Raw genomic sequence first — 15190 nt, 5'->3', positions numbered from 1 at the left:
GCTTAAAACTGGGAAGGAATAATCGTGTTGTAAACGTCATCTCATTGAAAGGCGTGACGTAACTATTTTTCATGCCCTCTTGTATAACTTTTAATGCCGAATGTTTGTTGTGAGTGATTAGAATGTCTCTTCGATTTAAGACTACTTAAAACACTTCATAAGAATGCGATCGACAGTGAATTGAATCGTTTGTATCCAGTTTAGCGGTTCTTTAAATTTACAACTGCCAGTTATCGCCGAATAGGATGGTGTGAGGTGTTCCCCGAATATCACAGTTGTCTAGTCATGAGATGTCCCTACCCACAATGACTGAACTATAATTACTTTGGTTATTCCAAAGAAAGCAGTCCAAACATATTATCGTTTTGGAAGTTGGTATCCTGCGCAGTTTGGATCGGGAACGGGACCATTAATCTTATTCGTGTAGAAAGTTTTGTCTCCCACAGTACTCTGTAATACTTTCTGGAAGGTAACTGACTAGTAACTTTTCTTATATCTCGCGATTTGCATTTTATAAACAGTACCACATCTCTCATTTTATATACGACGACAACAGTAGTTTCAGACTTGTTAAATAATCATTCATGTAGATTTATATATATGCTTTATACAACGATTAGACATACCTACTCTTTAAAATGTTTTAACCGTATGTCACACTTTTGCTGTACTTCTGTGACCAAGGATACACACTTTAATTTTTCCCTCTAATTCTGTATAATCTAACCTTACCTAAACTAACGTAACCACCCTAAAGACCATATCATACGTACACCTATAGGGGGCATATAACCTTTTTAAGCATTGAATATCCTTGCAGTACATGTTGGTCAGTGGCCAATGTGGCTTATTGGTCGTAGATGTCCTTTAATTCCTAAAGCGTGGATTTATTTCTGTAAGTTGAGGATGTAACACCTTCCTAAACCAGATTTAATCAGTTAATTAATATTTATGTAAACATTTAACTTGTTTTTAATATAATAAAAGCTTAAATGTATTTGTAAAAATTTAGAATTATATCGAATAGTATTGGCGTAATTAAATCGCTCTTGGTGAATAACTGGTCGTGTTTTTAGTTCTATTTTCCAATGGCTGTAGAAGGAGGGAAGTGAATAAATTGTGCTACAATCTGTCATGTGGAATGAGGAAGTTGCCTTCTCGGCCCCGGGTGGATGGTCTTATATGATTCGTCTTTGTAGCGAGCATGATTCATCCTCCACGCCCAATCGACCCGGCCTCAGGTCTTCGGTGACCTTTTCTATCATCCGTATTGTACCTACACAGGTTCTGTGAAAAGATTTCCCTCCAGTATTCATTTCAACGACATAGTTTCCCAGTGAAAGAGAAAATAAATTGTCTCCCCCGACCGGTAACCGGTAAAGAATGGCTTAGTATGTATACGGCTTCTGTGCACGAATTTGTTATTTTCTGAATTACAAAACTGGTGCCCAGAGAAGAGAAATTTGGATATTGTGGAGAATTTATAAATTACAGGCGTTCGGTCATATTTAGTTTTTCAAATTCACGAATCATGCCACAATAGAATTAGCCACTAGTTCATGTTTTATTTCCTATTTACCTACAGTAGTGGTTTTAAAGCAGGCCGAGATAATCTCGCGGGTCCAGCCACTCCATTATCCGGGGGAATTTTGAAAGGTTTTTTTTTTCGGACTAGGCGCTATTTTACTGTGGAGTATTGAAGGTAAAAACACGCTTGGGTGTTTTGCTCCCGATACACCAAAGTGAAATCAGAGGTATGACACAAAACACTTCTTAACCGACTGGACTATAGAAAATACGGTTTTTCTTGTCTTATTTTATAAAGACGTACCAAGCTATGGCTGTCTAGTCCTTATCCTGAGCCAGGTGAATCAAGGAGACACTAGCTAACCGTATTTATTTAGACCAATTTTAATATTATCCTCACATCTGCTCCCCGTGTTCCGGTAAGGTCGTGTCTGATATTAGTTCCATGCGATGAAAATTATGTTTCTGAGGAATGAAAGCTATGCTAAACTGAATGTAAGGTAACAAATTATGGTGCTTCTTTCGTAACATTTTCAAACTTGTGGTACAGTCAGACATCCCGCGTTGATCCATAAGATAAATTAAAAATGTTGAATTTTGCTTTCAAAATTCGGAAATTTGCTGTGAGGGTAAAACTTAAGTTCGGAATTATTGTAGGCCACATGTATTGCTACGCTTGAAGTCGGACAAAATAAATTATTGGAGTAAACCTACTTAGTAGCGCTGTGTCGCATTCCTATGTTATTTTATACCTCTGGCATATGCATAAGCATAAGCAACAGTGAGTAAAGTATGAAATGTCAAGCTGTTGGGCGGAGGAACAGTAGAGTAAAGTTTTATGTAGAATTCACTCTAGATAAAACGGTAGAGTTTTTTATTTTATTTCTTATCAGTTTTATTTGTTACATATCGTAGAATGAGTCAGAATGGTGAATTTGGGTGGACTTGTAAGAGTAAGTTAGTGGTCTATTTTAAGATACTAGCCTATTATGCGCCTGGAAGGATTTGGAAATCTGTGGATAACACAAGATACGAAACGGTGTCGTACATTCAAGCGATCGGCCAATCGACTGAATTTAATTTTATGTCCGAAACTGTTTAGTAAATGGCGTTGGTCGCAGTGGACCGCACGTCAGCTGCTGTTTTATGAAGTTTCCGTGACAGAAACAAAAATTAATTTGCGTCTCTGTGGCGTTCTGTTAAGCATTGTTCCTCCCTTTCCTGATCTCAGACTCTTCATATTTGATGACGGTCGCAGGAATGAGGTGAAGTAACATTAGAACAATGACGTCACGGACTTCACTTTCCGAGATCAACCCTTCAAACAAAAGAACAAAAGAATCACTGGTGTCCCTCCTGAAATATAGTCCTGTAGTTCAGGGTATCGGGTTTTTTAATTTTATTAAAGATCGCACACACATGCACATACATACATGTGATTTATTTTGTTTGATATTAAGTCAAAAATAAATAAATTAGTAAAATGATGCAATCATCAAAGCCATTAGGAATAATAATTGTATGTTGGTGTATAAGATGTTTTTTCGGCTGCTGAGTTTTGTGTAGAGGTTTGATGTGTCGTACTCGTATTAAAACAATTACCATAATCGTGTTGGCCACTTGTTATCTTCAAAAGATACTGGCAGTATTTTCATTGAACCGGTTAAGAATAAGACGCCTGTTGAGATCTGTTTCGAATTTCATAAAAATATATAATTTCTTGGCTCAGCGATTATTAGGTTTTAAAGAAATATCCTACTTCATGGAGTTAGTTATTATGTTGTCAAAAAGCACGCGACCTTTATCCAAATGAAGTTTGTTTAATGCAAAGTAACTAGCGGCAGTTAAAGCATGTACCATTTGCTCTGGAGGTAGTTCATAAAGGGTTCGATTTATTTTAAATCACGAAATTTAATTTAAACGGTAATTTTATTTTTGTCAAGTGTTAAAACATTTCCATACCCACGAATTATTCATACAGTGTTCTGGTATGTTGAAATTACGAGGATGGTTGGGTTCCAAAACTTTGCGGTTACATCTGACTTCAGACGGCAGGAATCTTGAATAATAATTATATAAAAAGACCACTAGTACTCATTTGTAACTTATAATGTACTCTTCGTAGCTTGTAGGTTATGAAATTGGAAGTAAATTCGTGATTTCTTTCCAGAACTTGTTAAAGTCTGTATGAACGAGGCCTACAGATCACACTTCATATTGATAGCAGATTTATGTCGAGAATTTTGTCATTTGACACGCATTTCATGCATTGAAAACTTTGGTAAGAATCTGGCTTAAGACAAGAACCGAACCCAGGTATCGGCAAAAAGACTCCAAGTGACGAAGACAGTTATTTTCACCCTCTGAGATACTAACGTGTGTTATGCTTTCCTTGTTAGCAAACACAGGCCATCATATTTTTGAGTTCGTGTTAAAGAGTGGTGAGAATAAATCTTGCAGCATTTCTCACATTTATCAGCAATACGATTTTCGTAGTTCTCGCTCGAAATCCACAATAAATCCTACCGCAATCAGGACATTTATCTTGCTCTCGATTTCTGGCCTTTGCTCTCTGAGTAAGGGGCTTTAAGATGTATAGAGATAATCTTTTGTTAAATCGTGTTTCCTTTATTTATCAGCTATTCTGAATTTCTGAATTTGAATTCTGAATCAGCTATTCAATAAATTATGTGTTGGTCCAGCCGTATTTTATAATGTCTCTTTATTTGTACGACATAGTAACAAACTGTTAGGTATTCAGCGAAATCACGAATATGGCTGTCTTCTGGGTTGTTGTGCCGAGTAGTCTGGTAGAAGTTTACCGATGTCACTGCCTCCGTCTCTAGGGCGATCGCCCTCTTGATGGAGTCAGCAAGCACCTCTGAAACATCCGTAAATTTGTACCGGACTGCACGGTGCAACAACTCGTCGCCTTGAGAACCTGAAATTTCACTTATGCTAGAGATTCCCGAAAACACACGTGTAGGTAGGTCTTTGTGTTAAGTGTCTGTCGTCATACTTTAGCCAAAGTTTCAATGTGTCGACAAATTTTAATTCAGTTTTCCAATTTCTAATATCATGAAATTCTGTTCAGCGATGTTAAAGTATATACACGCGGACAGACAGACATGGCGAATATAAAAGACGCGTTTTTTACAATCGTTTACGATAGCGCTCAGAAGTTAAAAGTGAAGAAAACATTTATGTGAAACATTTAAAATGATTAGTCTGTCATTATCCTACGAGAAATACGCGCCATATTATATGTTCGTGTAGTTATAAAGTCCTGCGTGATGTTAATATTTAGTCATTTTCTGTATAGACCTAGCAGGCTTTTAATTCAAACAATTTAATCACTTTCATTTTTGACATATACCTTCACGCAGTAGAACAATTGCATGCTTCTAGTAACACAGTCTTTGAAGTTCGCACAAATTGCTTCAGTACTTCAGCAAAGAAGTTACATTTTACATGGAAGTATAAGGACAAGGAAGTGAGAGTATAGTTCAAAATGCAAAGTGCAATTACAAAATGGCGTCATTAATTACGGAAGACTAAGTGGTATGACCTAGAACATGAAACTCGTTTGTTCTGGACCATGCGCGTGAGAAACCTTCCTTTCATATTCTGGGCGAGAGACCCTAAAGAGAAATTTAAGTTGCAGAATTCTATTATCATTTACTTATTCTATAACGAAATAACACAGGCGAGGTTCTGGCCTGTGTGTCATTAACAAAATTTGAGTGAAGTTAAAGTTTGGTCATTAAGTATGAACACAGTTTGTTAAGTGTGTTTGCAGCCAAGAGTGACCAATTGAACCAACTTCATTCTGACTCATCAATCAATCAGTTACTTTTCAGTCTGGATAGCGTCGAGACGAGGGACTTTACTATGATGTAAAGAACAACTTGTGTGTGTGCGGGAGGAGAGGGTATTGCTGGTTGCTTATTTTAAGTAGTTTTAATCTGTTAATGCTTTCTTGGACAACCTGCGACCCGCCGTCACTTTTTATCAGTCAGCATAAAGTTTTACACATTATTTAATTTACGACTGCAGTGAGTTTTATGTATAAAAATTATCGATAGATCAATATTTTTAGTTAATCGTTACACTAACCTTATGTCAGACTTAAATTATTCAACTAGTAATAATAACATATGTAGGATTTAAGGTTTTGACGGCAGTGAGTCTAAAGATTTTTGTCTTCTGCGTTGTTGCGTCGTGTAGTCTGGTAGATGTCCACCAACGTTTCAGAGGTCCATGCTGCCTGCATCATCAGGGCGATGACAGAAGACAGCAATCTTAAATATTAACCTAACTTCATGGCCCGCGGCAACATGGGAAAACTAGATCCAACTCCGGTCTACTTAAAGCTTGCCTTTGCCCGCTTTAAGGATAGGTATATTATGTATTCAAAACTTTTACCTTTATGGATGTTGTATTTATTTGCTTCATCCCGGAATTTGATTCCATTCTGGAGGCCCGCAGTTTATATCCTGGGATACATAATTCTTGTGGCCAACTTTGGCAATGGTAATGTGGGTAGGAGAGTACAGACCAACATGATAATTTGGCTTGGTTTCAAGTTATCGTGTATTGTCCTATCTTTACAAATATCAGCCTTGTTTCGTGTTTTTTTGCGCCGAACAGTTAAGGTATAGAATAATTAATATAAAATTGGAAATGAAGGAGGTGTTTTCTTTTCTGTGATAGGTGAATATCATTACCACTGCCCAATTAACATCCAAATTTCGGGCTGTAAAACCGACTGTGGGTGCGTGGGTATACTGTAGTAGTAAAGCGAACGTGGCTGGATTTTCGCATTATATACTCCTTATTGCAGAAGGAATCATGTCTTGAAGAGAAAGGCGATCGAATTTTGTTTATACCGAACTTGTTGGGCGACTACTTCGCCTACATGGTTCTTATTGCGAACTTTTAATCCCGCGTACGTCGGAAATGAAGACTGCCACACAACAACTCCCTCATTTAAGAGTCTGCATTAATATTAATTTACGATTTCACACACTTTTCGGCCTTCGCGTGATGAAATTGTTGGTTTACCGAGGTCGGAGAAATTTTATCTTTCTCTCGCTTTCTCTCACATTCCTCACGATGGTCACGACATGAGCGTGGCATGGATGAGCTTATAATAATAACGTTGCAAGGGGAATTATATAAATCTATATGTTAAATCGCGGATTATATTATATATTATTTATCTTTTCCTGTTCATTCGACATAAACTTAGTGACCTTTGGGTTAAAAGATTCTTTACACTCGAGAATCACGCTGTATGCCTTAAAAATCACGGAACGGTAAGAAAACAGGGCAGGTTTGATTAAATATGAACGTCTGAAGTACGTGGTTCAAACTTCGACCTAAAAGCCGGGTCATCATAACAGTTTTGCTCTTTAAACTCTAGGCGAAAGCACGGAAATGTTCGTCCTTTTCCCTTCATCTTACGTAATCACTTTCATGTCTGGTTCGACGGTAGAGCCATTGCTAGTAAAATTCTTAACGGCAGGTCTTTGTAATAACAGCAATGTATTGTAGCTATGAAAGCATGCAATTTCTTGGTCAACAGAGTAAGTTTTAATTCCTTAAAGAAGACGATTATCTTAGTTTCATTAGTTAATAGTTTTTTGTGCTTTTCAGTATTTCTGTAGGGTTAAACACGTGTTCCTTAGCACTGGTAACTTCATATATTAATTTTAACGTAATTTATCGTATTATTCCATCACTTCGTTTCCATCTTTATCCGAGATTTGAGGTTCTCATGGCGGTGAAGATATCGACGTTCAGAATGTGTTTCGATTTTCGACTTTGTGTGTGTGCCGGAGGTGTCCTACTTCCGAACCAATGTTCCCCTCACATGAACTGTGAGGTTTTCCACGGAATCTGGCTGACAGCCAGCTGCGTGTATGAACAAAACGAACGTCTTTTTATAGATTAAGGTTTTATAAAAGAAGTATCAACATTTACCCACATACGTACCCGTAATATTTGATAATTCTGTAGTCCAGGGATTCGTATAAAATATAGACGTGCTTGTGTTTCACAGATCGGTATCTTGACTCCTATTAATTTTAATTTTAATTATATAATAGCATCAGTTTGTATGTTTTATAGGCCAAGAAATTAAAATTATTTTATCGTAAAACTCTATGGTTCTCGTCTGTCTAATTTTTTTTGTTATTCTTATGCCAAATACCATGCAACTAAACACCACATCATGAATACCCATAAATAGAACGGAAGTGTAGCTTCACGGATCTAGATGAATTGTCAGCTTCACGTTCCGGTTTCATTAACCCCGAGTAAAATACTTTAGATGTTTATTTAATAAAGATAAAATAACTTTTCTGGTTGTGGAAGCCAGGTCCTTCCTTTAGACTACGTGATATATTGGGTCCAACTCTGCAGTGGGAATAAAATGTGGGAATTATGTGGTATTACGGTGTGCATTTAGCACTGACCGTATGGTATCTATTCACGTATATTACTTTGCATATAAAGAGACCACAGAAGGGGGATGATAAAATTTTGAATATATGTGTGTAAGCTAAGATAAAATATGGGTGGTCGGTAAACTCAGTTCTATTCGGTGTAAGCAATGTGAATTCTCCTGAAAATGTTATTATATTTTCAAAATTCAGTACAGACACGAAAGTTGGTAAGATCAGACGATTTAGTCAATTTCGTCTTTGTATTTCCTATTCTCAAATACTTGTCAAGTTATATGTACGGCTGTCTTCGAAATGTTTATGAATTTAACATTTGAATTCTGACTCTAGAACTGAGGCATTAACTGTGACGGACGGTAGCAGGTTGGAACAGAGCTAAAATGTCGTAGGCAAATTATTATTTTTTTTTAATTATACAGAATAAAATTTGTAAGACTTCGGGCTCACATGGCTGTGAGTATTTATGTGGCTGTAGAACTTGAACCACGTTTCAGAGGATCCTCCACCATACGACCGATGAGTCGCTCAATTTCTACGAAACAACACAGCGCAATATTACAGAAGATTGTCGTGTTCATATAATGTCTTCTAGATAATGGATAGGATCTACAAAGCTGAATTTTTAAAAATTCTTCTTCGTTTTAAAGATTAAAATATGCAAAACAATAATTTTGCCTGTTGTTTTTATGGGTTCGAAACATGGTCTCTCACTCTGAGGGAAGAACATATATTACACGTTTGAGAACAGGGTGTTGAGGAGGATATTTGGGCCCAGGGGAGAAGACGATGGGGCGTGGAGAAAACTGCATAATGACGAGCTTAAAAATCTGTACTGCTCCCCCAGTATTGTGAGGGTGATTAAATCAAGAAGAATGAGATGGACGGGGCATGTGGCACGCATGGATGGGATAAGAGGTGTGCACCGGGTATTGGTTGGGAAGCCTGAAGGGAAGAGACCGCTGGGGAGACCTAGACGTAGATGGGAGGATAATGTCAGGCGGGATCTATGGGTGATTGGAATTTACTGGCCCAGGACAGGGTCCGGTGAAGGGCTTTGGTTAGTTCGGTGATGAACATTCGGGTTCCTTAAGCCATCTAATTAATTCGTTTCAGAAGGTATAAAAATTGACATTTGAGAAGTGTGGTTTGAAGATGGGGGGGTGGATTCATTTGACTCACAGTAGGGTCCAGTCCAGGTTCTTGTAATACTCACATTTCATAAATGACGCCCAATTTCTTGTTACATGAGATATGCTGCATGGAATAAATTATTTAACAGAGTGTAGAATATATCAAATTGTGTTTTAAGTTCTTGCCGTGGTTCATGTTTTTATGTTACTGACTGTAAGCTACATTCCTGGCAGTAAATCCATTCGGAAACTTCTTTTTAGAAACAGCAAACAAACAACGAGAGAAAATGGGTCAGCCCGAAGTTCACTATTACAAAAAAGGAATTGGGTCAATGCATATCGGAGGAAACTGTAAATATATTTCAAATACTATAACTTGACGCTTAGGTACCCTGGATGACTTAATAAAAAGATAAAGAGCAATGTGAGTCCATAATTAAACAATAGTTATTTCAGGCGCCTGTAAGTTCGTACGCACCGCTAGTGTTTACAGATATTTTGCAATAAAAATAGACCTAAGTTCCAACTCAAAAGTAAGGTGTGGGAATATATTTCGTTGGTTTAAAAAATGCACTAAACCACTGAATTCACAGAAAGATTCCAAGGGTTTTAGGAATAAGTTTTAAACTATTTTAATTAATTATGAATACCAAACTAAAAATAAGTTGCCATAGTACTTAAAATATTTTGTCATGTAATTTAGATATAAGGTAGTCTATTATTATTCAGTGTTCTGTCTTACGACAGGTCCATTGCTCTGCCCAAACAGAGCTCTCCAGTTTTCTCTATTCTCAGCTTCTCGTTTTAATTCCTGGAACTTCAGCTTCTTTCCTTGTTTAAGATCGTCGGTTAGCTGTATCAATTTTCTTCCCAGTCCTCGCTTTCCTTCAACCTGGCCTTCGGTGATATCACTCAGTAATCCATTCCTTCTCATAATATGTCCCATCCAGTTAGCTTTCCTTCAACACAAATATGAGCTGAATATCGTATCTGAAAGAATAAATGCCTATTTTGTGCTTTTAAATGCCTCCTGGAAAACTGATTGTATATTTAAATAAATAGGGACATGTTCGGTTCTAGCTTATAATAGAACATCTTAGTTGTGCTTATTATGCTCGAGTAAGTAAGAATTTAGAATTTCCGTTCAACCTCCAAGAAGATCACCGCATCTATGCTATGAAGATAGTTGCAATGACTAAAATGGAACTGGTGGTAGTCGACCGTTCGTAAGTGACGATCGAGGTTATGCATGAAATGCTGTCCGGGCCACATGCATTCCTCTAGGAACGAGAATGGTATTGACAAATTCCGTTGTATGCATGGGGATAATGCTGTGTCGACCAGTGGTGGATGATAGATTGGAAGACAGCTGCGTTCAGATTGTTTCACACCATATTGTCGGTAATTTAAAATGATTATCAGGTTTATTTTGTTACTCTCTGCAGCATCAGGAAGGAATCGACACAACCCCATTTTAATGTGTTCAGATATCTTACGGCCATACTAAGGCTTAACTAAATGTAAGTCTGATTTATGCTGCGTAAACTTTAATGAGTGTGTGTTTCAAAGAAAAGAAAATATCTAGCTGAGCACCGATTGGTATTTGTTATCTGTGTCAGATATTTACCATTCATTCTGATACATAGTCACAGCCAGAATTATTTTAAATTTGTGAATGGAGTGTTAGAGCCAGTAGGCACTACGTTCCAAACTTACAACGTAAGTTCTCACTGAATTATCCCGATGTTTGTGAATGTTTGATACATCTAATTTAGATCATTGGTGGATGAATTCGTATCTTGTGGTTAATTATATCAAGGAAATTAATGATCCGTAATTTTGCATTGTGAGACCACATAACATTCTTCTGTGAGAGCAAACACAATTTTAATCCACCTGTAAAACAGTTATAGAAACAATATTTGTCTTTTATATTATAAAACACGTAGCACAGAATTTATGTCTCACAGTTTACAGGGATGCACAACTAGGTTTTATTACGTCTATGAACAAGTTTTAAAAATGAGTATGCAAAGAGCGATTTGAACTAAGCTACAAAACTGTCGCAACATTAATTTTATGTCCTGAACGTAGACTACGGAATGTCGATGAAGTCTAGCCGGTCTGTAAAAGAAAATATTTATGTAAACCTTTCGTTTAGTTAGCTGTAGTTCAGCAGCTACGGTTATTGAGAAGGATATGAACTTTTTTCAAAGTTTTAATTATTTATAGACACTTGGTCTCAAAAATATTTTGTTAGATACTCCTTTGTGACTGTATTTCTTAAAATCCTACAATGCATATGATCTAAAATTATGAGTTAGCAACTTACGTGCTTATCGTATCAGGTAGTAGCCTATATTTGTATTATGCCCTAAAACGGTACGGCGTGTGAGTTTATATATACTGATCACAGCACAGAGCTGTGTGGTATTCACTTCAGTATTACAGTTCTTATATTTACCATGTGAAATATATCGTAAAAATTTCCGTCCCTCACCGCTGTCTTTTGGTAAGATAAAATGTGTATGTCTACACACATCTAAGTCCGAAAATATATAGTGAATACACGGCGTATTAATAGTTCGCATTACCAGCAATGAATGAAATTCACTGTTCTAACATTGCCAGTTTTGGCAATCCATTTGCTAACACAAAATCACATTACAGATTATTTTCAGACTTCTGCTAACGTGTTTGTAGTTTCGAAGAGTAATAATTTATGTACTCTGCTGTTGTGGTTGGATTAGGAGGAGAATAAATTATTTTGTTCTATAATTTGTGTTAATAATAAGTGCTAATAAGTAATCAGCGATTTGTTTCCGTGGCGGTTTTGAGCTCGGGCTCTGATCACTTTCGCTTTAAAACGATAGACGTCTGACTGTCCGCCACTGCAGGTAAAGTTATTGCGTTATCGAGGAATTCCTGAGTCCTGCCTCATCTCGCAGGCGGCATGGAGAACAAACACACAAAACACGTTAACGAATTTCACAGCCGTGACGTCACTACCATTGTGAAAAGCCACATTCGATTACCAGGAAATTTTCTAGATTTAATTTATATAATTAGCGAAAGAGTTTATAGGTTCCTCCATCTTTTATTTCATGAATAATATTGATGTTTTCTTATAAAAATGGCGGTTATATTATGTACAAAACATTATTTTTGCTTGTATTGCAAGCCGTTTCTTGGTATTTGATTTATATAAGTGTAAAAGGCCGAACAAAATCATGTGTAGAACATGGCATAGAACAAAGGCAGTCTGAGAAGAATTTATTGCGCCTGCGTTGTTTTAGATACATCAGTCTTCAGTCTGTCGTGAGATTAGTGAAACTATAAAGTAATATTAATATAAATGATAATATATTTATTTGTACAATCTCTGTTGCGCTAAATTTTTAGCATACAACCTCAGTGTCGCAATATTTTCTTAGCTTGTTACCGATAAAAAAGAATGTTTGTAGGACAACATCGTTTTTAAGTACGAGAATGTTTTCCATCTGTCACCATACAAATATCACGTGGCTGCCTCGTATGGTTGATTAGTTGTCGTCATCCTGCCTAAAGCTAAATATAGATTTCGCGCTGACACCATCTTGTATCACGTAAAAAATACCTTCACAAGAGTTGCATATTTCTCTAAGCTCTGTCATCACACAAAGTTCTGTATGTTTTTGTTGCTAATCCGTGTTACTGATCGCAGGAATGTGAAAGTTATGATCAAGATAATTTCCTCTAGTGTCACGATATTCATGCCAGGTTTAATAAAAATCATTTGGTTCAACACTTATTTGCGCGATGTGCACATGGCTATGAAATTAGAAACTTATCTTTGTGTGTAAAATAAGGAAAGTAGTCTAAATTTGAAAAGAGTATATAGTGCATCCTGTTTACAAAATGTTCTGCTGCGGACTAATATTGTATTAATAGCAGTGATTTTTATTTTGATCAATAACACCTCCGATATTTCTGCATGTATCAGAGACTAAGACAGGATCTATGGGTATTGAATGCTGTAATTACAGTTTTTTTAAATCTGGAAGCTTCCTTGTTTGTTTTCTTCCAGCATTTAAGCTACCAGTATAAAATTTGAAAATTGCACTCACAACACACAAAATTTCTAAACCCATAAGAGGGCCATCTTTGTTACCAGTAGTTTATAACAGATGACTACGGATTACTAGAAATAACGTAAGTTCGTGTATCGCTTACTCCACACAGTGGCGTAATTTGCATTTTTATTACTCCAGCTCCTACTTTCTGCTTTCAGACGAGTGTGAAGATCTCCCAGACGGTTCATGCTTTAGAAGAACAATTCACAGGCCAAATTTACGTCGGAATCTTAACGAGAAAACAGCGGCCATTCGAGCAGCCCAGGTAAGAGATATGTGCTTGCTTATATTTAACTGATAACATCTTGCTTCTGGATCGTTTAGTAGTGTAATTGTACTCAAATCATGCAGCCTTTACCACGACAACTAATTTATGGGATGGGTAATAAAGTGATCTCATTTATAAGAACAGGCGGGTAACGAGTCAAGGCAGGAGGGAGGGAGGGGCATAAAAATGAGCGCTGTTAAACACAAAATTCAGATGATGACCACAAGGTTTATTACTTACGAGATTTGGAGTGAGAGGAAACCAAATGTATCCCCAATCAAAATAATTCTTTTTTATCATCAGTATTAATATGTTCTAATTGCAGCCTATTCATATTGAAATGTGAGATAACTTAGTATCTTGACTGTCTTTTTATATTTAATAAAACCAGGCGGTATAAACTATAATGTGTGGTGAAATATGTTTTAAGTCATTAACTGAGTCTGATTTTATATATCATATTTTCTTACGAAAAGCTGTTCCCATAACTACAAATCCTTAGTCTACCAACTCTGTAGAATTTTTTTCTCTCCAGAATCGGGACATAATTCCGGAAAACCGAAACATCAAATCTTTGTTTAAAACTTTTTTTTTTGTAAATAGACGCCCTTAAATTCTCGTAATAATGTATGGGTGAGCGGATATGGACATGCCATTGTTATACAGAAACTTAATCTTGAAAAGGCGATAATTGCCTGATGTAATACGTACGTTTTCGGTTCGAATGTATTTTGCAAGCCTACATTAATCTATTGCTCTCCAACATAATATTATTGAAATAATTATTTATACACATGGAAAATCTTACTTCTGTTTCAGTCTGCTTTAAATGCGCATATTTGCATGTGTTTGTTTTAAGTATTAGAACTTTTTAAGAAATATAAATTTATATAATACTAATAAAAATAATGATCTGGAACTGGACAACATTATTTCAATTGAAATTTTACCTCATAATAGCGTAACATGTTGAAATAAATGTTGGATATTTTGTATAAATAATAAGCTCTGCTTCTCAAAAAATAGCTTTATTTTAACTTTGTATTGACCAGCTGAAGAACGCAATTCATCCTGACAGTAATTAAAGATTCCATTCTCTGCGATAAAGATTAGTTGGTTACTATCTGTGTATTCTGATAATTAACCGAAATCAGTAATAATTAAATATAAAGTGGCTATTGCTAGTTTTGGGAATATATAGCTGTTTATTCTGATGACTACACAAAATCTATAGACTCCATGGTATAAACTAACGGTTACTGTACGTTACGTCAAGTGGTAGACATTCTTATCACTGGGTTTTAAAGGGTTTAAGAAAATGCGGATAATAGACTTAAGTATCATCCTTGCTTATATAATTTCATAATCCGGATTCGAATCCAACACGTATGCCTTAATAGTTTCAAAAGGTATCGCCATTTTGGCTTAACGGTAATAAGTTCTGATATCCTCGCATGTAGCCAAGGTATTATAAAGGGGAAGGAAACGTATGAGTCGCTGCAAGATTTATTTCAAAAGAACTGAATTTTAAGAAATCTCCGAAGATTTTCAGTATCATAAGTAATATTAATTTGGGCTTACCTAATGTAAGAACGTGTGATGTCACCAGTTTAGTAACAAACATTTAATTTACGAGATAGTTAAATTTTTCCAGGAAGATGGTAAGAAACTCTGACATCTAAAACA

At 36.3% G+C, this 15190-nt stretch overlaps 1 protein-coding gene across 6 annotated transcripts in view; it reads left to right on the top strand.

Annotated features, from left to right (window-relative positions):
- Window positions 1-15190, top strand: part of LOC110829632 (EGFR adapter protein) — a 743671-nt gene that overhangs the window by 156649 nt on the left and 571832 nt on the right. For all 6 annotated transcript variants that reach the window (XM_087358340.1, XM_087358342.1, XM_087358338.1 and 3 more), the window contains one exon: window positions 13395-13501. Coding sequence is in view for 3 of the 6 variants with exons in the window: in XM_087358338.1 (XP_087214464.1) it covers window positions 13395-13501 (107 nt within the window). In the remaining 3 variants the exon portion in view is untranslated. Of the gene's footprint in view, window positions 1-13394; window positions 13502-15190 lie in introns of those variants that run through there.

This window comes from Zootermopsis nevadensis, unplaced genomic scaffold, assembly GCF_977971745.1.
Source record: "Zootermopsis nevadensis isolate Lab colony 2312 unplaced genomic scaffold, Znev_1.0 Znev_ptg000030l, whole genome shotgun sequence".
NCBI classification, from domain to species: Eukaryota; Metazoa; Arthropoda; class Insecta; order Blattodea; family Termopsidae; genus Zootermopsis; species Zootermopsis nevadensis.
Note: the sequence above shows the minus strand (reverse complement) of the source record. Positions and strands in the feature narration are given on the sequence as shown.